The 23,735-nt window shown below is 35.9% G+C and overlaps 1 protein-coding gene across 10 annotated transcripts in view; it reads left to right on the forward strand.

Annotated features, from left to right (window-relative positions):
* Positions 1-23,735, forward strand: part of UTRN (utrophin) — a 340,627-nt gene that overhangs the window by 246,876 nt on the left and 70,016 nt on the right. For all 10 annotated transcript variants that reach the window (XM_085575353.1, XM_085575352.1, XM_085575354.1 and 7 more), the window contains 4 exons: positions 5,231-5,360; positions 15,082-15,350; positions 17,451-17,597; positions 18,961-19,039. In XM_085575353.1, the coding sequence (XP_085431479.1) occupies positions 5,231-5,360; positions 15,082-15,350; positions 17,451-17,597; positions 18,961-19,039 (625 nt within the window). The remainder of the gene's footprint in view (positions 1-5,230; positions 5,361-15,081; positions 15,351-17,450; positions 17,598-18,960; positions 19,040-23,735) is intronic.

Below are 23,735 nucleotides of genomic sequence, written 5' to 3' on the forward strand. Positions count from 1 at the left end.
CTGATTTATCAGAACATGTAAGATACAGTCTCATATTTAAAGTCTCATGTGCTACATGTGACTTTGTATCTTTAGGTCTCCTTCAATATTTCTCTTGCTACATAGATTTTGTATGAAGTAGTAAAAGGTAAATGCATGGTGGGTTGCACGGTCTCAAGTTAAATATTGCTCTTTATTTGACTATTTTCCTTATCAGATGGGGTAGACACATAAAATTGACTTTTACATAGAGATGTGTACAGAGACCAAAGCACTTTGAAAATTTTATGTGTACGTGTTCCATTAAATAGTATCTGACAGGAAGGAACAGTTTTTAAACATGCTGTGCTTATTTTCTTTCTAGTTCATTCTGTAGAGACAGCTGGCAGAGACTCAGTCACAACCTTTATCTGTGTGATCTTTATAAACAATTCCTCATCTCACTCTAAGTTTTCTTAATCATCCTGCTTATTCTTCCCATCCTGTTAAATGCCATGGATTATTTTTTTCCATTTCATTTTGGTGTATGAAAGTAACAGGAGTTTTTCAAGCACCGGGTGCAGAATAAAGATGAATAAGTAATTAAATGCTACAGGAGCTTCTGATTGGCACATAAGGCTACAGTGTGCTGAACTGATATGAGTTACAATAAAATGCATCTTTACTTCCTTGAAAGAGTGCATAATGAGACCTGATTTAAATATGTTCTGGTTTTAGGAAACATCCCATGTGTTTTCTTTGAAATTAGCTTTGCCTTCATCTGTTGGAACTATTAAGCATTTCTGTTCCTTGAATTATTCTGTACAAGTCTGTACAAATCAAAAGAGAAAAAGAGACTGCAAATTAACAGTGAGTAATTTTGGAAGTCCACTTGCTAGGCTTAAAAAACAATTTTAAGGTGCAGCTGAAGGAAATAAGTGCTTTCAGGATACACTAAACAGTGTAAAAATCACAATAGCAAAAGTTTTTTAGCTTTTAAATTTTTCAAGAGTGGAAAAGACTTCAGCTGCTAAGCATTTCCAACAGAAATTTTGTAATGCCCTGGTTTAGGCAACTTCCTTTAAAATCTTACAAGAAGATTTGGGTTTTATATTAGAAATCAAGTCATCTTTAATGAAGAGAGGGCAAATGTGTTTATCTTGATGTAACAGAGCAACTGGTCTATCTGTCTGTATTTCCAGAGTTCTAAAGGGAGTAACATATGTTTCACAGTCACTGAAAGAGGAACAGATCAAAATGGAGACTAAATCACTGGCTCATGGTTGAAAATCATGGAGGCTCCTCTGTTCTCTTCCCTGAGAGGAGGATTGTGTCAGTGGGGTCATGGGTTACTCCACCATAGTTGGCTAACTTGAGACCTCATACCTGCAAAATGAATGCTGCAGTGCTGATTGTAGTTATTGCTTTGTCTCAGGCTGCATAAAATATTTAAAGAGTGTAGTTTTGTAAGCACATGTCCATATACCAGTGGAAGACTTTTTTCAAAACAGGTTTTTTTAAAGTATTTTTGGCTAGTACTGTTTAGTATTGTTTATGAAAACAGTTTGTGTTGATTCTGCATCAGCATGCCAGATTTAAGTTTTCAGGATTTTTTTCCCCCTCTTTTATAAGAATCAAGAATGTCTAAAATTATTGTTGGTTTTTCCAAGACACTTGCACGTCCTGGTTGATGTAGGAAGTAACAATGGATTTGCAAATGCAACAGAACTGTGTAAACCATAGAAGTTGGATTGAATGGTCTGTCACCTGTCAGATTACTGAGGGAAGTGAAGCTTTAATTTTAAATCATTACCTAAAGTATACAGGAATTTTGCAATTTATAATTGTTGTATGAAGTGCAGTGGTATGAATTATTGCCGAAGTTGTGTACAGCCCCTTTTTTATGACCAATATAACTTTAAAATATTATTGTGCTTTATAAACATAAAAAAAAGCATAGTGTGGGCAAAATAAATGTTATCTCTGTGCTCAGTGTTCACTTTTTCATTTTGTATTCACATCTGCATGCTTAACAAGGCTCAAAAAATACTTGCATCCATGTGTTTAGCTTATTAGTGGGCAGTTTTCAGTGACAAGTTTTGAGATGCTTCTAAAGGTTTTTATTTTTGCCATACCTTCACCCATTGAATCTATACCAAAACTCTAGTATCAATTTTCGCTTAATTTTCTCCCTGAAAGACATAGCCAGCAACAGGAGGGGAATTCACCCTCCACTAAAAGCTGTGCTCCACTCAATGCCAAAAAATGCTTTAACTGTTTTAGTTCTTAATGACAAAAGGAGAATGAAGTAATATCCTTTTCTGCTGAAGGAGGCACATCCATTCTAAATAGCCACTGGAGGGGAATTTCTTGAAAAACTAAATAAACCACTACAATATGTGATTGTACTTCTTATTATAGAAAAATCTTTAAAATCAGCAAAATCAGTAGTGTAGGTTTTATGTTCTTTGCTGGGCTTTTTATGACTTACTTTTACTCTGTAGTGTTTCTCCAGGTATGATTTTTCCAATGAAATCTTTATTTTGTCCATTCAAGATAGATGATATTTCAGCTCAAGATCAGATTTATTAGTGTGTTTCTTTTTTTGTTTTATTCCAGAGGTATGCTAGGACAAGAAATAGTATTATTGGTGTGCTTGGTTATCCTTGCATTGTGTAGTCTCATTGCTCTTGTTTACTAGCAGAGAGACACAGAGAAATATGTTGTGTATTGCTAAGAAAAGGTTATGCAAGTCTGAGTGCATTTTTTTATACCTGTGGTATAAGGAAAAACCCAAACAAAGCATAATCTAGGAAGTCTGTGGTGTGCTCAACTCTACTGCTAAATTATTTTAGTAGTATTATTCAGTGTATGGTTTATTTCATGCTAAGAGAGTTCCCTTTCAAAAATATTGATAAGGATTGCCATGAATGACTTTTAGCTGAAGAGCTGTATGGGCCAAACTTTTAAAATCTTTGTGTTGTCAACTTCAATTTGAACTACTTCAATGGCAGGGATGTTGGAGAATTAAATCAAGGTCTCTTAGGTCAAACAAGATTGAAGTTTTATTGAGGGTCAGGAGGAATTGATGGAACACACTATGTGAGGATAAACAGGAGAGACAGAGCAAAAGAGATCCATCTCTAGATTGTTTCTAACTGGTGCAATTTATTAGCATACTCAAAATGTGACATAGCCTCCCTTTTCTTGTATGCTTTGGAAATATTTTGGAAGTTATATGGAGGGGAGAAAAATAATTCTAGAAATATTCCCTACTTCAAAGTGTATTAATTAGCCCCCTGTTTCTGACAAAGTTTTTGAAATTAAAATACGTTATATTTTACTGATGCATCCACACAGGTTCTACTAACCAAACGTCTTTTTTAAATGGGGAATTTTTCGAGCCATAAATACTGTCTTCCTTCTTTCTTGAAACAAATTCCTGTGTAGAGAATTCTTTAATGATTTATAAACTGTGGGTGATTCAAAGTGTCTTATTCTAGTGTGTGTAATGTGAAATTAAAATATTGATACATACTGTGAAGAACTGAAGAGATTCTTCAGGAATGTTGCTTTTACAATACTTCAATTTCTGTATTTATATTTTTTTCAATAAAGAAGTTTTTTAAATGGCAATTTTTTCATTACTTACTACATGTAGTACGTACTGAACCCTACAAAGAATATTATTGCTATTCAGAAGTATACAGAGAACAGTGTTCTGAGGAGCGTTTGTATAAATACAACAGTTAATGCTTACTGAAAGTTGGACTGTATAATGCAGGTTCCTAAATGTCATGGAGGTTACTGTGTTTTCAGTGCTTAATTTTTGTTGGGGTTATTTATTTATGTATTTATTTATTTACATGTTTATTTATTTATTTTATTTAGAGTAGTAGAATGAAAGGATTTTGAAAGGTGAGGAAGACAAAAGAATGCAGTAGGGGAGGAGGGAAGAAAAATGATATCATGCCTCCTGCTAAGCTAAAGTCAAGTTGAGGGCATTTTTTGTGATTGTTGCATCAAGAGACTAACTCATGAAAATGATAAGACAGCATTTGTAATGTTTCTATGGTATCTGTTTTTCAAACTTTCTGTAGTAGAACACTCATTTTATTATATAATGTTGTCAGCACTAACTGCTTTTTTTTTTAATCTGGAATGGGGCCTTAGCAAATTGTGACAGCAAATGAAGTCTTGACTAATAATATATTGTAAAAAATAAAATTAGGATTCTAATAATGTTTAAAGTATCTTCTTTTGTGGTTTTGTGTGTAGAAAATAATACAAATAAAACAGGAAAAGCAGTTTCCTTTGAGGTGGAACAGATTTATGCTTTAAGTTGGAAGGAAATGCTTCATAGGAAACATAAGTTATATTAAAAATATATAAATAAATATATATAAGATAATTATATATTTATTATATTATTATATATTATTATACGTATTTTATATATTTTTGTTTTTATATATATATATATATGTATATATATGAATATAACATAACTTACAACCTTTTTATAAAAAAGATTGGTAACACTTAACCCTTTAATAAAGTCATAAGTGCTGGAGAGAAAAATATCCTGAAATTTATTTCCAACACCATAAAAAAATCTTACATAAAAATAGATTTTTTTTTCTTGTGTATGAGTTTCAAAGGGTTTTTGCATAATAAAGATCAAAATATTTTTTTGAGTAATTTAAAAGATGGCTTTTTCAGAATGTGTTACCATAATAAAATTTGATGCATGTTTTCTAAATTTTAAAAATATTAGTAAATAGCAGACAGAAACAAGACATTTCATTTTCTGAGGAATGTTAACTATTTTTGCAATTCATCTTAGCATTTGTGAAATATTTTTCTGAAGTCTCAGTAGATGCAATTTGCTGTTATTCCAGCTATCAAAAAAGTAAAGTCTGATATAGCAATCTACTATATATTAGCAATCCTGTTGAAAGCAATAAACCATTAAATTTACTTTCTAATGGAATTTTAATGTGGTAGTTTCAGTTTATTAGGCTTTTTTTAAACTTAGCATCATCACGTTTCTTGTATTCCTTTTTTCAAGTCAGTTTCCTAAAAATTACCCTTCCACCCTCAATTTCTTGCTCCTTCTGTTTTGTAAAATTTGCATTTTTATCTTGCAGTCTGATTAATGTTTGCTATTACTCACTCACTAGGCAGGTCTGGTTGGAGAGATGAAAACAGAGAAAATGATATTGTTTACAAAGGCAAGTTACAAATGCATTCTTCTTTCCCTTCCCAAAAGGCACTGAGGCGTGAACTGAAGGATAAAGAGCAAACCGTTCTCAACGCTGTGGACCAGGCACGAGTCTTCCTTGCCAACCAGCCAATTGAGGGGCCTGAGGAACCAAGGAGGAGCTTGCATTCAAAAACAGGTCAGAAAATACTCACTGCTGGGGAGGGTCAAAAAAAGAGAGAAAGGACTTGCATGTCTCTAGTACATACTTTATATCCCAGTTACTTGCTCAGACCTCAGAATTTTCTAAATGGCATCCTGATGGCTTTTATTTCAATGTTTTAGACTCAAGAGTTACTCCTCTGTTTTGTAAGTTCTTACATTTTAATGGAAGAAGTAGAATCATCTCATCTGCCTTTTCCAATTTTTGGTTCAAAATACTAATGATAGTTCTGTTCTTTTTTTCTTAACACAATAATATACACACCTTAAATGTAGTCAGAATAGTACTTCAAGGATTCCCATTCAAACATCCATATGTCTACTGCAAAGTTTTACTCCACAAATAGAAATAAGCATATTTAGTCGTGTATCCCATTAGAAGTAAAATAAATCAGCTTTAGGAAGGCAGTCATTGCAGAATCCTAGAGATTTGAATATTAAGTGAATCATTGCTAAGGAATGGAACCACAGCTATCCTGGAAACTCTTTTTGCATAGTATTTGTTGAGATATTATTCTGTCAGAGACCTAAAGATGTTAATAATTTTTTTCCACTCCTCCACAAAATAGGAAATTATCTCTGTAAGTTATATCTGTGATATAAACTATAGCATTATGAAGCCTTACTTTTAGTTACACAAGAACTGTTCTCAGAAAACGTAATAATCTGCTTTTGCAGAGCTATCTGTTGCTATGAGGTGTTAACAATTTAGTGTGCTGTATAATTTACAAAATTACAGTATATCTGCTTTTATCAGGAGTTAGTTTATGTCCATACATCATCTTATATATCTCCGTTGCAAACGTCTTAAATTTTTTCAGTGGAAACAATCTCCTGCATCCATACTTGGTGTTATTTCTCTACAAAATTTTAAGTGGTTACATATTCCCTAGTTCAACTTTATCACAAAGTTTGAATATCTGGCGATTAAGGCAAATTAACCATTTATCTCATTGATTAGTGCTGCTGGTACCTTAGCTTTACTTCTGTTTTGAACTCCTGACTCCTGAAATATTCAGTTTCTCTTTACTCTCAAACCCATTTGCTTTATGGCATTTACTGTTTTAGTTGGTCTAAAGCAAAAGCAACCTTGCAGTTGAAAAGAAAGGATGCTCTTTGTGTATTTGTGCCTTCTTTCATACAGAAGCTTGAAATTGCAGGTTCTCTTCTCAAAAAACAGAACCTCTCAGTGCAACTGATGCCAGTACATAAAACCTTATTGATGCAAAATGTTCATTTTCTAACAGGATTTGATATCAATGATCTAGTCAGTGTTGATTGATGGGATGCAAACTGCCAAGCAAACTTCAGATGCATCATAAATTCTTGCTATCCAGTCTATTATGATGAAAATTGTTTTTATATTGTGTAATACCAATGGCAGTGAGAACAGTATAACAGGGAATTTGATGACCATGGTAAACTGCATTGGAATGACAGCCATGGCCTGCAAGTGATGTGTGCATGTCTCTGGTTCTAGTCATCATATCTGAAAACCAGTCACAAGTTCAGACTGGGAAGCCTCATATATGTGCACTGAGCTTCTTTTCCTCTTTCTACTTCCACTCAATATTCCATGGACTTTCTTTTTTGAGCATGTGATGGGTTAGTCTTGACTACCAGCCAAACTCCCACCCACCCATTTATGCCTTCCACTGCAGTGGAAAGGAGGCAGGAGGTGGGAACAACATGGGTGAGAAAGCTCATGGGTCAGGATGGGGATCAGATGAGTCACAGATGCAGATCCCATACAAATTACTGTTGTGGACCAAACAGGTTTAGTTTGGGGAAAACAAACTATTTATTGCCATTTAAAACAAATAATTAAATACTAAGTTGGTCTGTAGTGGGGAAAAAATCCTCACAAACATTAAGACCACAGCTTTCCTCCCGCCTTTCACAGACTCAGCTTGACTCCCTCATTCCTGTCTCTTTCCAGCCTTGTTGTGATGCCAGTTATGCTCAGAGAGGCAACAAGTGGCATGAGAGGGCGGGAAGGTGGTGACTCATGGTTAGCCTAGCAGTTTCTTTCTTCTGCTTCTTTCCTCTCATACCTTTTCTTTGTGTGCTGTCTCCGTGGGGAAAATCTGCCTTACCATGGGGTTGCTCCTCCTCCACTGACTTTGGTGTTTCCTCTGCTGTTTCTCCTGTTGGTTCCCTCCTCCTCCCTGATGTTTTCTGTTTCTTAAATACCCTTTCCCTGAGGTGCTGCAGGAGTGGCTGAGGGTCTCAGGTGTGCCCTATGGTGACTTGTCTGGAGTCTGCTGTCCCTGGCACTGGGCAGCCCCAGCCTCTTCTCCCAGAGACCCCTGTGAAGCTCCCACTGCCAGCAGTGGGTACGCACACCCTGTGAAGAACAGGCCTGCACTTTCTGTAGATTAATAGACCTTCAGGCCAAAAGCTGACTTTAAATCATTATGTCTGAGCTCATATATATAAAATGAGCTGTTAATTTTCACCTAGGAGTGAGTCTAGTAATTTTTTTTGACAACTATTGCCACCAGTCTCCAGACGGCTTAATATCTGAACTAGAAGACAGCCAGACACACACAATTTTTCTTCAGATTGACTCTTGTCATTGAAGGGTGTGAGCTTTAGTTTGCTTTTAAGATGTTAATTTTTTTGTTTTCTGTCAGGCCCTTGGTCACTGGTGTTCTCTGTAGTTGATTGAAGTTAACTTGTTAACTTCAATGAAGTCCACTTCATGTTGATAAATGTGGAGTGTGGTTATGGATTCTAAACTGACAGTCTGCTTTCTAAAAATATTGACAAACAGTCAACACTGCACAGTCTTGATTTGAACATTGCTTTGGCTGGTTCTATAATAGAAATAGCAAAAGTATTCTACTAACTCAAATTTGCATTAATTGGAAATCACCGTTTCTTGAAGTTGTTTCTTACCTTGTATAAGGGAAGGGGTTGTTCTGGGGGAATGGTTAGCTAATATGAAGATGATAAAGGTTGTGAAATTGTTTTCTATTTTCTTCAACCTCTGAATCTAATTTTTTTTTAATAAATATTTTTGATCATTTTCTCTGTCACTAGAGGTCTTGTTGCAAGGGCAAAGAATGAGACAGATTTAGGACAAAACTGATCAGAATCAGTTTTGAACTTGTCTGACTGAGACCTGTTTGAAGGACTTACTGTTCCATCCAAAGAGAACATTTGGTAACAGCATGCCTTATGATAACCCATTATTTTCTGTAATGGTATTGTTAATTTCAAACATGACAATAATGTAGTTTCAAGTTATGAGTAAGCCTTGTTTCTTCTTTCCCCATCTTCACCTTATGCTTCTTGTGTTTGCCTTCTACTGTACCAGAGAGAAACTGGCACAGACAGAGTTCTCTATTTTCCAGGAAACTGCTTTCTTAGTCAATTATATCTTCCATCTGTCTTTTTTCTGCTTTTGTTTTGCCATGTTTCTGTAGAGAGGTCCCATCACAAAAAAGCAAGCTTCGCAATCTGCCTGTATTTGAGCTGCCTCAGCGTCTGAATGGAGCTGATTTATAAGCCAGCAGGCCAGCTGCTGAATTTGATGGATAGACAGGTTAAAGAAATTGAAAATTTTTATGTTTTTGGCATATTTTGTCAATTCTCCATAGTATAGGAGAAAACTTTGCTCTAAAAATGTTAATTATAATTCTCTATGGCATAGTTACAGCTGGCTTCTTAATTCCATGTACTGTAAGGTTACAGGCCGTTGGAAAGACAAAGGAAAGCGGATTTCATGTTTTATGTCCCCAGGGTTCTATGAACTAATGATAGAGCTTTGCTGAAATTCTGTCCTTATATTTTCACTGAAGCAGTGGAACATCCTAGCAGGTCATCACAGGCCACTAGACTGATTCTCTTTGTAATAGTGAACGGTTCTGGCAGTGTTGTCTAACTACTTTAGGAACTTAATTTTCTTAAGACAATTCGATTCCTAGCTTTGAAAGCTGCTATTTGGTAGCAAAGGTTGTTGTGATAAACACAGCATTTAAAAATAAATACTTACCATATGTTATCTCCTAGTAATTGAATAGAAAGCCCCATAAATCACATCTGTGTTATAAAAGAAATATTTTAATAAGTATCAATGAATTGTATGTAGATACTTTATTTAAACTTGTTGCAGGATAATATCTGTACCTGTTTCTGGCATAAATAAAAGCTAAGCTTTTTTGATTACCACCACTGACATTTAGGTAAATTTCTGGGTCATAATTTTTCCTTTTTCAAGGAAGATCTCACTGAAAATAGGCAATTTATTCTTTTCTAATATATAACAGTTATATGCCAGGCAGCATTTCTATTCCAAATCACTTGTGTTTGTATCTCTAGCTTTTTTGCCTCTGGTGTGCACTTGGACTGACTATGAAATCTTGACTGTAAATTAAAAGTGCTTATGAGAATGAAGAGGATGTAGCCCACTGGAAGTCAGTGGAATCATATCCAGAAACTAATTATGCTCTTTTCAACATTACTGCTTTTGTTTTAGTTGGAGCTCATTCATTCATGACTTTTAAGAGTTTCTTCCTATGATAAATGTTCATTTACCCATGACAGAATCACAACATACTTTTCTCTCTAATTTTCAGTTAGATCTTTTGGTCACCCTATAAGTTTAGTCCACTTTGGTAAAGCTTTGAAATTCTTCCTGTAGGGTCCATATGGTTGTCTGCTCAGAGCCATATTAGTAAAGTTCAAGGAAATTGTTTCCACTTGCTGAGTATTGTGAAGTGCAAACTTAGGGAATGTTAATGGAAACAGGCTGGCCTGAGTTCAATATGGTTAATTTTATTACTGGTTGATTGTTTGGGGGTTTTTTATTCATGAGGACCTTGGGATATAAACCTAGTCATATTCATTCCTGACTTGTAGGCTCTGTTGTGCCCCAGTTTTACCTGAAATTCGGGGTGTTCTCTATAGGTGGGAAGCGTGTTTACATTTAACTAACTGCTGCTTATTCTTACACTTCCTCTCCCCATCACATCAGGACTAAGTTTTCTGTCAAGGTTATTAGAAATTCAGACAATGCTTTCTCTGCAGCAATGCTAAAGACTTCATGATTCAATGATAGCCCTGCTTTTGGGTCTTCTGTGTAGGAGTTTGATAATGGGCCATTGTGCCTACTCTAATGCTCTGAAAGTTTTTGTCATGAGCACAGTGCTGTGTCATCCTTTGTTTTTACTGCAAAGATTGATTGAACCAAGGAAGAGACAGTGTTTGACATAATGTGAGAAGGAGGCAACATGAAATAATCTCCAGTTCCAGTATATTTGGTTAAGAATTTAACAGAAATGAGAGGAAATTAATGTAATTTTGGCAAGGTGTAAAAAGACCACTACGCTACATAATAAGGATTAGTTGGTTGATTGGAATGAGAACTGCTACAGCCAAATAGTTTTAAAGGTCTAAAATAAATTCTTAAGCAAGAAATTTCTTCACTGATGTTATCTGTATATGTAAGTGTGCAAGGAAACTATATGCTGAAAATTCAGGCCTGAAAGTTTTCCTTCTATGGCACTCAGTCTTTGCTAGAGACACAGAAAAGTTTTTGGAGCTTTCAGTGCTTTGTTTGTGACAGAAAATGTATAATAAAATCAAATTGGTTTTTTTCTTTTCAAGGCAGAAGACTTTTTTTTTCCTGACTGCAAGGTCAGTTAATATCTCCTCTCTGGTAAACAGATGGTCCAAAGAATATAGGCTGTTCTTACTCTCTGAGTAGCTGCTGAAGTGAAGATAATGTAATAAGTACCATTTAAAAAAAGGGGGTGGGAAGACACTGATGAAACTGATTGAGAAGACTTTATATTAAGTAGGAACAAAAGAGCAATGACTACTGTATAAAATTTTTTCACAGCAAAAAGGAATCTTGCCTTCTGGTTTGTGTAGGCTGGTTAAATGAATTCCAGACTAATAGAAGAAAAATCTTACTGTTAAGACACTTTCTTTGAGATTTACAATTTTATGCTATGGAACTAGTATCTTGGAGAATGTGATCTCTGCTTGAAAAAAAATAATGTGTTATTCATTAATAAATTGGGATTTTGTGATGGAAAATAAAGTTATACAAGATGTATTTCTCTTAAATTAATATATGCTGAATAGTTTATAGCTTATAAAAGCATATTTTTTTGCTCTATTTCCCTAGTAAATGTCTTTTTAGTGCAAGATTTACAAGCACTTCCAAAGCGTTTGAAAAATAAAGCAGTCTTGCAATGTATTAATATTTTTCAAATACAATATGTAGTAGATATCCTTGCACAATAACACTGACACATGGTCTTCAAACATGTTTTGGGTTTCAGTTCTCTTGGGATACTTGTATCGCCCCAGTCATTCTAGAATCTTTTTCCCATCCCCAGATAAGTGACTAGTTCTTCTCTGAGTAAAGCTGCCTTGTTTTAGCTGGCCAGATGAAGTCAGGCTATTGTCCCCCTCTTCTAATCACTGAATCATCAAGCTTGGAAGAGACTTTCAGGATTATCTAATCCACTTGTTAACCCAGCACCCCCATAACCACCCCTGAACCTATCCCCAAGTGCTACATTCAATTCATTTATTGCTGCAGCCACTTTTCTTATTGCCTCTGTTAGAGCAAGAAAAACTCACTGAATCTGCTGTGCCAATACATTTAAGGAAAGCCAAAGTTTTGTAAGATTTTCAGCTCTTACAATAAAGCTTTCCACATGTTCTTTGTCAAGCAGATGATCTGTTTAACTGGCTATAATCTACTGTAGACCTGGTCAGGTCTTACAACATTCTTTTATGCAGAATTGTTAGGTTTTCACTCTGACAATAGATAAAGAATGATGCCACTGCATGATGTTGGATCAAAATGGTGGATTGCAGCTTTGCATATATGGAACTTTGCCTTAGTCCAGTTTCTGGGTATAGTGTCTCCTGTATTCGGAGGCTTTATCCAATAGGTCTGTAATTTTCTGTCCCCTTTCAATGAAGCCTTACCTTATGTAAGATATTCCACCTCTGGATGCTCCCTTAATTTTCATTTATAACTCTTGCAGCTTTCACTCCTGAGGCTTGGTTGCCAAGAACCTTTAAGCTGTATGAAAGGAAACCTCAGCCTGTGAGAGAATCTGTAATATTAAATGCTGGTCTTTTGGTGCTGCTTGACTTCTAGATTTTTCACAGTCCCTTTGTTACTGGATTGTAGTGAATTCCCATTCATTCATCAATATTATTATTCTCAAAGGTGAATTATTCCCAAAGTACTTATGGTAACAACTTCTTTGATGTCTTTACATAGGCATTGTGCAGCTGTCCTTTTCTGTGTAAAAGAATTATTTTTTTCCTTGAAGAGGATTTTACTTAGAGCATGAGCTTTATTTATTTTCAAAAGAAATAAAGAAATATTTTCTTTGCAGATTTTAGGGTAAAGATCATTCCAAAATTATGTTGTATTATAATGCAGTTTATTCTACTGTAAAATGCTGTAAATCCAGAGACAAGGTGCAATTTATAAAAGCATAGCTGTGGTCTTCATCTTTGTTCTGGTGTGCCAGTATTGCAAATTGTAGGTTACTGCCACATCTCTGTATCCCACAGCTACATATGTTGTTCGTATCTCTTTGCATCTAGTTAAGCATTGTGGGTTTTCTCATGGTCATTTCATTCCAAGTTTCTCCTCTTCAATACCTTCTTGCCACTGCAGTGTCCCTAAGCCTGGGTACAATATCTACTTTTACAGGCAGAGTACACATAGGCAGTGCTCTCATGTAATAGCTTATGACACCCAACAAGTCAATTAAATATTAACCTAAGACACTTGGTAAGCTCAAAATGTCTTTTCTACCGCTCAGCTGCACTCTTTCTTCAAATGGCTCCCTCTTTTGAGGTCAAAACACACACCACAACCCACAGCCTGGGTATGTGTCTCCCTTCCCTTGGTGCTGTTGGCTCTTGTTGATTCCTCTTGGCTTCCACTGTGCTCTGGTTACCATTCCTCATTTGCCGTTTCTCCTACATAACCACTTCTCAGCAAGGTCCTTGTGATTTTGGCAACACCCTCTTCTCCCTGTATCAACAATTGTAATACAAATTATAATTGCATTGTGGGTCAACTTTTTGTTCATTTGGTTGGTGTTTTTTTTTCTTCCCAGATGGTGTCTGGATTGTCTTGTTGAAAACCCTTCTAGAGGTCATAGCCTAGCATATATCAAGACTTATATAGGCTAAGGTTTGAAAAAATACTTTTGAAGAAAAAACAGCATAAATACATGGAATTGGAGGGCAGAAATTCTGGTTGTGATCCAGACAACTCCCTGTTACTTTTTAATCTGGAAAAAAGTGACTTCTCAAGAAATTGGAGTGTATTTCAATGTTTTATTTTGTGTTAATTACTTACAATACCCTTTTCTGTATTGGGTGCTATGGGTCAGCAATTGCATACAAAGAAGCATAGTAGGGTAACTTTTGCAGCCATGATTGTGCATTTACTTTGACATTCATCTGGTCTTTGCAAAGCAAAAACTTCCTGCCCACACCATTTTGTGTCTGTTGCCCTCTCACCCTCCTCCAACCACAGTAGAAACTCCAAGCTTAGTTATAATGATTTTAAAGACAGTCTATCAGTAAATGGGAGATGGTATGTCTCATCTGACTTCTGACAAAAATGGTACTTTTATTTTTACATGATTGTGTATAATTTATTCATAGACAACACTTGACTTTTAATCACAAGAGTACTGTGATGAACCTTTTCCAGGGCTTTTATATAGGACTGAATAGAAGGCTAATTGGCTTAGTTTCAGTGAATGTCACATCTCTGCTTCTTCTTTTGTTCTCAGTTTTTTGCATTATTGTTTCCTCTGCCTACTTTTGTGTAGAAGGGGAATCCTCTGAGACTGGCTATGTTTGTCATTACCAAAGCAACTCTTCCCTGCTGAAGGAAGTTTCCCATGAGTTTTTCTCAGCAAGGACCCCCTGGTCAGTAGGCAGCAGGACCTCCTGGGGATGTTTTAGGACTTTCTTTTTAGCTTTCAAGCTGTCTGGGTCTTGCTCAGTCTCAAACTGAAGCTTTTCCATGGTTGCTGGGTTGTGTGGGATCTAGACACATAAGCCTGAACTTTGTGAGAAATAGTACACCATAAGTTTGATTCTTTTTCCATCAACAGCTTCATAGAATATTTGTAGGTTTACTTAAACCAGTCTTTTTGGACTTCGGTGTTTACATAGAAAAACTGATGTGGTGCTGCAGATCCATGGCCCCCCATGGTACTTAGTGTACCTTGGGTTTTGCTACTGAATATGAAGAGACATCCTGATGCCACAATGAAAGGCAGTAGTAAGAGATCCAAGAACAAAGCACTGTCCTTGCTCTATCTATGTGAGATGATGCAAAGATTACCTAATGAAGTTTCCAGGAAGGAAGGAAGATCTTATATTTCCTTTCCCTGTCCCTCCAAAAGTAATAAATCAGCAGTAAGCTGCTTTTACTTTGTGGGTATCATAATAGATGGAAGTCGGGAATAGTTTCCTCTCTTCTGATAAGAATTGTGTTGTCAGTAGGAGTGCTTGAGATTTATTTCAGTTACAGCAAGGCGGACTTTTTTCTAACTTGTACCTGCTGAAATAAATTATCAGTTGACACTGGACTTACTGACTGTCTTGAGTGTGTATTTCAGGAGCTCTATCTGTTTAACTAGACAAAAATAAGAAATAAACAGTATAACTGCTCTTTCCCTCTGCAGAATTGACCCCTGAGGAGAAAGCCCTGAAGATTGCCAAAGCCATGCGTAAGCAGTCATCAGAGGTAAAAGAGAAATGGGAAAACCTAAATGCCAGTGCCAGTATCTGGCAGAAGCAAGTGGACAAAGCATTAGAAAAACTGAAAGACCTTCAGTGTGCCATGGATGACCTTGACGCTGACTTGAAGGAGGCTGAAAATGTGAGGAATGGCTGGAAACCTGTAGGAGACTTGCTCATAGATTCATTACCAGATCACATTGAGAAAACTACGGTAAGTGTGGAACTACTGGAAAATACTTAGCTTGTTTGTGTGTCATACCTCTCCATTCTAGTCCCTCTAGTCATATTAGATATTTATACACTATATGCTGAAATTATCATGTGCAGCATAAAGTCTTTAAAGATGGTATCTGAAGTTTCAAATAAAGTCCAGAGCTGGGCCACATTCCCAGTGTTGGCTGGGATTACATACACACACAGATCTGTTTGGCCATCAAATGTAACTCTCTTTTTAGAAAAACATTCAGAGTTTTCTTAATCATACATAAATAAATACATAGTTTTAATTTATGTTCCTTAACTTTCACAAACTAAACATGTCTATTGTCTATTTTTTTTTGTATGAGCAAATTCGCATTTGCTTTTACTTTAGCCTGGCTTCTCACCAGAGTTATTTCAAACTGAAGAACACATACTACCATATAATGTTGTTATGGGCAAACCAGTTCTTGCTGCCTGGGTTCCATGCAGGGCTCAGCATCCCAAGGCATGGCTGCTTTTGATAAGTAGTAGTCATCCCCTGTTTAACTGCATGGATTGGGTAGGGACCTGGTACTGTAAAGGTCCCAAAGAAGGAATATCTTCTGACAGCATTGTCCAGAAAAGCTGACTGGAAACGGCATAGTGCAGTGAATATCATGGATTCCAGGAGAACGTGTGGGTATGCACATGTAGGTAGAGAAGATTGCCGTTTTGGGCAAATTTGGCATTTACTGCTAAGATTCTCTTTCACAAACACAGATTTTCAGTTTTTAAGCTTAAGAATGAATATAGCAAAGCATTATAAGACCCTGGAGTTGTGTACCTGACCATCCGTGTCTTCAGCATAGGATACTGGTGTTAGAAGAATAAAATGGGCTGCAACCAGGTTTCTGTAGATATTCTGTCTATGTATACAGTGTCTGTGAATTCACAGGGCTACGTTATTTCATGTAAAGCAATGTGAGCATCCTCATTCTCCCAATTATAGTGTTACTTTCAAGGTTAATGGAACTGAAATCTTTAAAACAAAGGCAGACAAAGGTGAGTTAATATCCAGACTGCTGTTGATTTGAAAAGAGTAATGAATCTCTTCCTTCTTCTCTTATATTTTAATATAGATACTAAAGCAAGAAATAAGACGCTAATGCTGAATAGCTCCTTGTTCTCGTGCTGAGAAGTGATTTGTCATATCTTAATAGATTTTTCTGTAAAGTAGATGAAAGCAAAGTCTTTCAGATTTTTCATTGCTATGGAAAAACTGTAATATTTGTGAAGGAATAGGGGCCTACTGACTGTCCAGAAACCCAGTGTTTCTTTCTTGACAGTATATTCTTTCTGTTCCTTGGCCTAATGAGGCTGATTATTGAAGGGAGGTAAATAATTAAATTGTCCAAAGAAAATACTTTTTTTTCAGCTGTTTTGGGCTTGTTTAATGATGTTTAATCAAACTGTTTATAGGATTGAACACTTAACTGCTCACAGCAAGCAAGACATTTGAAGCATTTTTTAAACTGTAACTAAACTTTCATCCATTTGTCTTAATACTATATTTAGTTCAATTTGATTCAATAAACCTTTTACTTCTTTTTAGTCATTGTGATAGCTTTACTCTCTGGTTCTAATCAGGTAAAACATTTTACTCTTTTTCCTTAGAAGATACATTCCTTCATGCTTTGCTAGTTCAGTAATAGTTTTTAAATTGAATTTTTGTCAGCTGCTTAATACTTGAAAACTATAGCTACTGAACAATTTTTTTCTTGAGAACAGTTGGCAGGCTCTGTGCTGCTAAAGCTCCTAATATAGCATTGTTTATTTCCTTTTGCAAAGAAAAGCTCTAAAGGCATACAGTGCCACAAAAAAATCCAATAAATTCTTTTAGGGTAGCAATTTGCTTATGGGCATTTCAGTAAGTTTCATCCTGTTTTACCTTAAATGTGGGTATGAGTGATACAGCAAGGATATTGAAGTGAGTGAACTTTCTTTGCTGAGAACTGACTTGTGTGCAGTTGTTTAGCATAAACCTCATTGGGCAGGTCAGCACCATGTGGAGTTTACACTTTTGTGCTTCTCAGATGTCAGCTGAACATAATTGTGTTTCTTACCCTTCTAGGCTTTTAGAGAAGAAATTGCTCCCATCAACTTAAAAGTTAAAACAGTGAATGATTTGTCCAGCCAGCTGTCTCCACTTGACCTTTATCCATCTTTAAAGATGTCTCGTCAATTGGATGATCTTAATATGCGGTGGAAACTTTTACAGGTATTCTTCTGATTATGTACAGTAGGTGTGGGGGGAGGGATGTTTCTCACTCTCCTGTTTTCTGAAAAGATTCACTTATAACATTTGTTCATTACTTCTGTCACTAAGGTGTTATTCTGTTAGTACCAATGCAACAAAATAAGCTACATTTCCTGCTGTAGCTTGGCCAAAAGCTTTTCCTTTCAATCTATTTCAGCAGTTTATTTGAACAGGAAACTACATTAAATTCTGGGAAATAATGGGAACTATTGCTACTTTTTTTTATGTCTTGTAGCAGTAGATTTTTCTGCATAAATCTGTGTCACCAAAAACTGGTGTAAAAATTCCTGTTGTGTTTCCAGCTTGTATGAAACCTGTTTTATTCAGTCTTTGAGTGTTCAGTTTTTGTAGGAATTTCACTTAAAGTGATTTAAGTTTTAGTAGAGCTATAAAAAGACATCTGCTATAGTAATTTAGCATAAAAAGCAGAAGAGGATATGTTTAGAGATTCATATTGCCTAGTTATGATTATTCTGCTTAAATTGTCTGAGAAAGGTAAATCCATGTGTCTGATTACAGCTGAAACCATACTTAGTTTCACAATGAATGATTTAGTGAAGTTTCTTACATCAGTTAAGAGTTAATATATGAATTTTTGAAATTCCTCCTTTTCTTGTGTTTATTTTTGTAGGAAATACTTATCACATTTCTAATGAGGGCAGTGTGAATGAATTTTCAAAACCTAGGCACCAGTTTGTTGGCCAGTAGTTTTGAATGAGTCACTCCTGAGAGTCAAAGCTGTTATTGCGTTATATCAGATCTTTCCTAATATAATTTGATAGTGGGGTTTCTTTTCTTATTTTATTTGTCAGTTTTTGGTTGTTTTTTTTTTTTTTTTTGGGGGGGGGGAGTGTTGTGTGTGTCCTCTCAAATTTAGTTAACCAAGCAACCAAAGTACTGCTACCACAGTTTCAATTAAGCTGAGGGACATCATGTCAGCCAGTGAAACACTGTCTTCCAAAATGGTTCTGTGCTGGAAAGGCAGCATAAGATCAATGCAATCAAGCTGAGACCTGCTGACTATGGGAATTTGGACAGCAGAAGGGCTGGGAGGAGATCAGAAACTTCAGCAGCTAGCTGTAGTCACCATGAAACTACTGTTGTTTGTTATTGGTCTACACTTCTCGCACCAGAACACTGCAAGATAGAAACATTATTCTCATTAAGATGAAAGAAAAATATGTAGCCTTAAATAGGTGGATGTCACATAATTGCTGTGACACACAAACAAGTTGATTTCACTAGAAGAAATGTAAGCAAGTGATTTTCTTATCATGACCTTGGTGTTGCAATGTAGATTTTGAGTGCATATGTTTATATGTAGGTGTCCGTAGAGGATCGCCTTAAACAGTTACAGGAGGCACATCGAGATTTTGGACCTGCATCACAGCATTTTCTTTCCAGTAAGTTCCTTGAATTAATGAATGCATGTAAGATATGATAGCTTTCTCAAATGCTGCCTGAACTTTACTCCATGTTTCCCTATAGCTTGAGGAAGTTCCTCTTCCATTATATTATCTCCTTGTTTATGTAGATGTGTTTCATCTTCATAACTTCATTGAGATTTTTACTAGTGTGCTTCCCACTCTGTCTTTCTGAGATGGTTGTGCCCTTGTTGCTTTATTCTTTGTCCTCTGCTGCAGTGTCTGACCAGTGACTGTTCCAGAATCTTTGCATGCTCATGACCACATCTTTTCATCCTCTGCCAACTCTTTCTTCCATTTCCTTTTGTTTCCACACTTGCTGGGATGGCACAAAAGAAGAGCTCCCTGGATTTTTCTTTTTTTTAAAGGCTCTGTGTCATACATTCCTGGAACTTCAAGCAAAGGGCTGGGAAAAGCAAACATGCATTGCTTCCTCAGGACCTATCCTTTCATCTTTTTAATAAACATTTCAGAGGTGTAAGCATATAATCTCACATCTACTAAGAAGTCAAAAACTGCATTGATATAATTGTTATGCATGGGTTGTGGTATTGAGAAACATGTTGGTTTCCTGATGTTCCAGCCTACCTGCCATCATCAGAGCTAGTGATACAGAATTTTAAGCCAATCACCTCTCCAGTTTTTGACTGAGAGCTTCTATAAAAAAGATAACATTATTGCAGGAGTTGAGAAGTCAACATAAAAATGAGCAGATCTTTCTCAGATATTCTGGAGTGGTGTATGACCCTGTATAGCTAATATAATTTGAATCACTAAATAAATCTTGTTTTTCTTTTTATTGACTTACGTTATAACCATGTTCTTATTTTGAATTGACACTTGGTTTTTCAGTAAACCAAATGCAGTGTATATAAAATATTGCAGTTGTTATGCAAACCAGCAATTCCTAGAGCCATTTCATCCTTTTTTTTTTAATTGACAGAACAAACAAACAACTTTAAAAGTATAGGATTTATTTCTTTTTTAAAGCCCTATTAGAAATACTGCATACTGTTGCCACAGTGGTTTTGTAGCTCTTGTAGACTGAAACTTGTAACCTGATCAGTACATCTATGTAACACCTTGTTAAAAAGATTACAGATTGAGTGCTACCTTTGGCACTGCTGAAGAATGCCAGATGAACTGTTTTTAAGACTAGTCAGTCCAGTCTCTGTAAATAAAACAGATTAGGAAGCAATGTAGAAGTGGTTTCTCAGAATCTAGCTCTTTTATTCTAATTGAGGGAGAATCAATGGAAGAGACCACATATAAAACTTGCCAGGAAAGGTTGGCTGGTTTAGTTTGTCTTGGCCTGGATCATTTCCTTGAATTGGCTTACAACATGCCACAATAAAACAACGCGTTCACAAGTCTGAGTGGTGAACTGGCTTTGTTGCTGGTTAAAACATTAGAAGAATTATGTCCACAGAGATTATGCAGTGCCTTATCAGCATTCCTCAGCTGTGTTTATGGAATATTCTTCAGGCTTAAGGAGATATTCAGTTAATGTTACATACCATAGTAAAAAAGGGGAAGTTTCCAGGATGGTTTGCATGTTGGTAGATACCACAGAGAATTACAGCTAAGTAATACAATTTTGGAGAAACAAATAATATATAGATATTCATTTAAACCATTTGTTAAAAGCGTCTTCTTTCCCCACACCAACTACAACTGGAGCATCTTAAAAAAAAACAACAACAACAAAAAAACCAACAACCAAACATTTTCTAGAGCTTTAACAAGACAGAGTTAAAGAACTTACACCTACAAGTTTATATAGTGTCTGGTAAACATAAGTCAGGGACAGTAAATTCAGAAGTCAAATAATAATAGAAAAAAATCATTAAATCTGCAAAGTTGAAGGCTTTATCCTGACAGGTTGAAAGACTGTGTATTCTAAATCAAAAATATCAAATCTTTTTAGCAGCAATAAGTGACTTTTAGCTGTGAGGAACAAATAGAGTAGTAGTCTGAATAAAACAATCTCAAACTCCTAAGTCTGAGATTGATTATATATATATGTCTTCTGCAAATCTTCGTTTCCAAAGCTGAACTTCTGAATTAGAGGGCAGGTTTTTATCTGTGCTTATCTGACAGCAGCTGTTTTCAGTTTACCTCACTTACCTGTTACTCTTCCTCCAAATACTAACAAGGAATCATAACTTGCCATCACACACCATTTTCAACTGAATAGATTCCAGTTATCATGTAATCAGGAATTTTTGCTAGCAGAACACCTATTTCTGCCTGTTCATTAGATTCACAGAATGAAGGAGTAGCCATGTTTAAAAGGGACTGACCTCAAAAGATCATGTAGTCCAGCCTTTTATGGGAAATAGAGCCTAGATGAGATTATCCAGCACCCTGGTTCCACCCCTGTTTATCCAGTGATTTCATTTCTGCAGTGGCTAGAAAAGTTTATTTACTAAAAAGACACAGTGCAGCATTTGATACTACTGTTTGACTTCTTGGAACACCAATTGCATGGATTCCTGCAGACCATCACTATGAAAGGGCTTCAAAATCTTTTTAAAGACTACCAAATAATATATTAGCCCTTCATAAAATGTTCTGTGTTAGGAGCCTGAGATATTAGTAAGCCACTGCAATCTACAATCCCTCTTTCTGAGGTATGTGTCCCCTCCCATCACTGGGAGGCAGAATTTGGTTGATTTGGTTTTCAGTGCTTTTGAGATGGAAGGGTAAGTACTTTTCAAGTTAGTTACTGATCAGTAAATTTTATGCATCCCTAACACAGATAAAGGTAAAGAATCCTTATAATCCATTATTCCTTGCAGAAAGATTGCTTTTTGCTGCCTCCTGCCTTTAGAAATAGTAACTTGATTTTTCTATAATAATTTAATTTTTTTTCCAAGGATGACAATACACTACTCTCTGATTTGTTCCTTGTATGCTTTCTAAGACAAATCCATGAACATGTTCCTTAACTAACAGCTTATGTCTCCAGTGGCTGCTCAAAGCATCTCTCAGCCATACTAATATCTGCAGACCTGCTAGTGAATGCCAAGTTGAGAAGTACTATGTTCACTTTTCATTAGTGATTTTTAAAAGATAATGGTAATCTCATTTTCCAGACTTTCCTACAGCAGAGAGCTGGCAATGTTTTACAAAGTTTGTTCCCAAATAAAAAGAATATTACTTGTTCCATAATAATTAGTAATTTAATTGATTACATTACATTACATTTAGTTCATATTAATGTCAGTGCAGAATATCTATAGCTGTCACAGAAAATAAATTGTAGTTAAGCAAATTCTTACTTAACTGACATAATTCATGTACTAGAACAGGAGCTACCATAGGTGCCAAATTGCAACACTACAGAATGAAACTCTAAAGCTGATGGCCACCTGCACCTATCAGGTTGATTTTACTTTTTTTTTTTTTTTTTAATTATGAAGGCCTAAGGATTATTTTTTAGAAAATAATAGGTCTGTTTGAGCATTTAGCCTTTACTGTATTTTTTCTTATTTACATCTTTATTGTAAATGTTACCTTCTTCTTCAAATAAAGTCAGAATTTTCTCATTTTTGTTTCCAGTAAAGAAAGTGGTTTACTTTAATTTCTGTAATTTCTGAAATATTCTTCCAAGTTAATCTGTCTTTCAGTACATGAATATTTCTTAAATTATAAACCATGATATTTTGTGTGGTTTACGAAGAGGTAACAGCCATGAAACCCTTGGACACCAGCCAGCTGGTAGCAGGGCAAGACCTATCTCTGTGTAGCTGCAATAGCCTATGGGGCTTATACAGCTTGTAAGGCTTCTCTGCAGTTTAGAGAAGTCTTTGGGGAAGAAGAGTTACTTTCAAGTGGATTTTTTGTTTTTCCAGAGAGGGATGAATTGTAAAGTGGGCCAAGCTTGCAGAAAATTACATTAATTGAGAGTTTAATTACTTGAGATCCAGTGTGGATCAAAGCTGTGTCTCATTTTACCAGGGCTCTAAATGGGGGCTGTTAGGACCTGAGAGCAGGCACTCTGTGTCAGAGGCAGTGCTGTGTGTGTGCAGTGTAAATTCATCTCATTGTGGTGATCACTTGTTCCTGCCTGTTCCTTCAATCTCTGCTTCCACAGGGAAACTAGTGCAAGGAGATTTTTCATGCTGGAACCCTAATTACCCAGGCACTAGTCTGGTAATTTCTGATATGCATACCTATGATTTCTCAGTAAATAGCTATCTTTAAGTTGAGCACCAAAAGTCCTGTTGGCCTGAACAGGCCTTTTATCTCTTGGGATGTTTAGGTCAGCAGAGTTGCGGTGTCCTGTATGACTTCATGCTTTTTTCAACTCAATGTGCAGAAGCCTTCCTGATATTGTGGATGATATCTTATTTCCACAAATTCTGCAAAGATTATAGTTCTTTGTCAAGGAGTGCTAAGACAGGTTTTAATTTTTTTTTTTTTTTTTTTTTCTTGGCCATACAGTGTTAATCGATATTAATTTGAGTTGCAAATAGGAACTAAGGGTTGTAACTAATAAAAACAAGGTTGCTGTTGCTTCTTCTTCTGTTGCAGAGCATTATTTATACTAGTGGAATAATTTATTTTAAAGGCATAAACTGATAATAATCCTATAAGGTGGGAAGACAAGTGTCTGCAGTTTCCCTAAATGCCTAGCTTGCTTGCTCAGAATTTATCATCCTTCTTTGAA

This window comes from Lonchura striata, chromosome 3, assembly GCF_050655825.1.
Source record: "Lonchura striata isolate lonStrDom1 chromosome 3, ASM5065582v1, whole genome shotgun sequence".
NCBI classification, from domain to species: domain Eukaryota; kingdom Metazoa; phylum Chordata; class Aves; order Passeriformes; family Estrildidae; genus Lonchura; species Lonchura striata.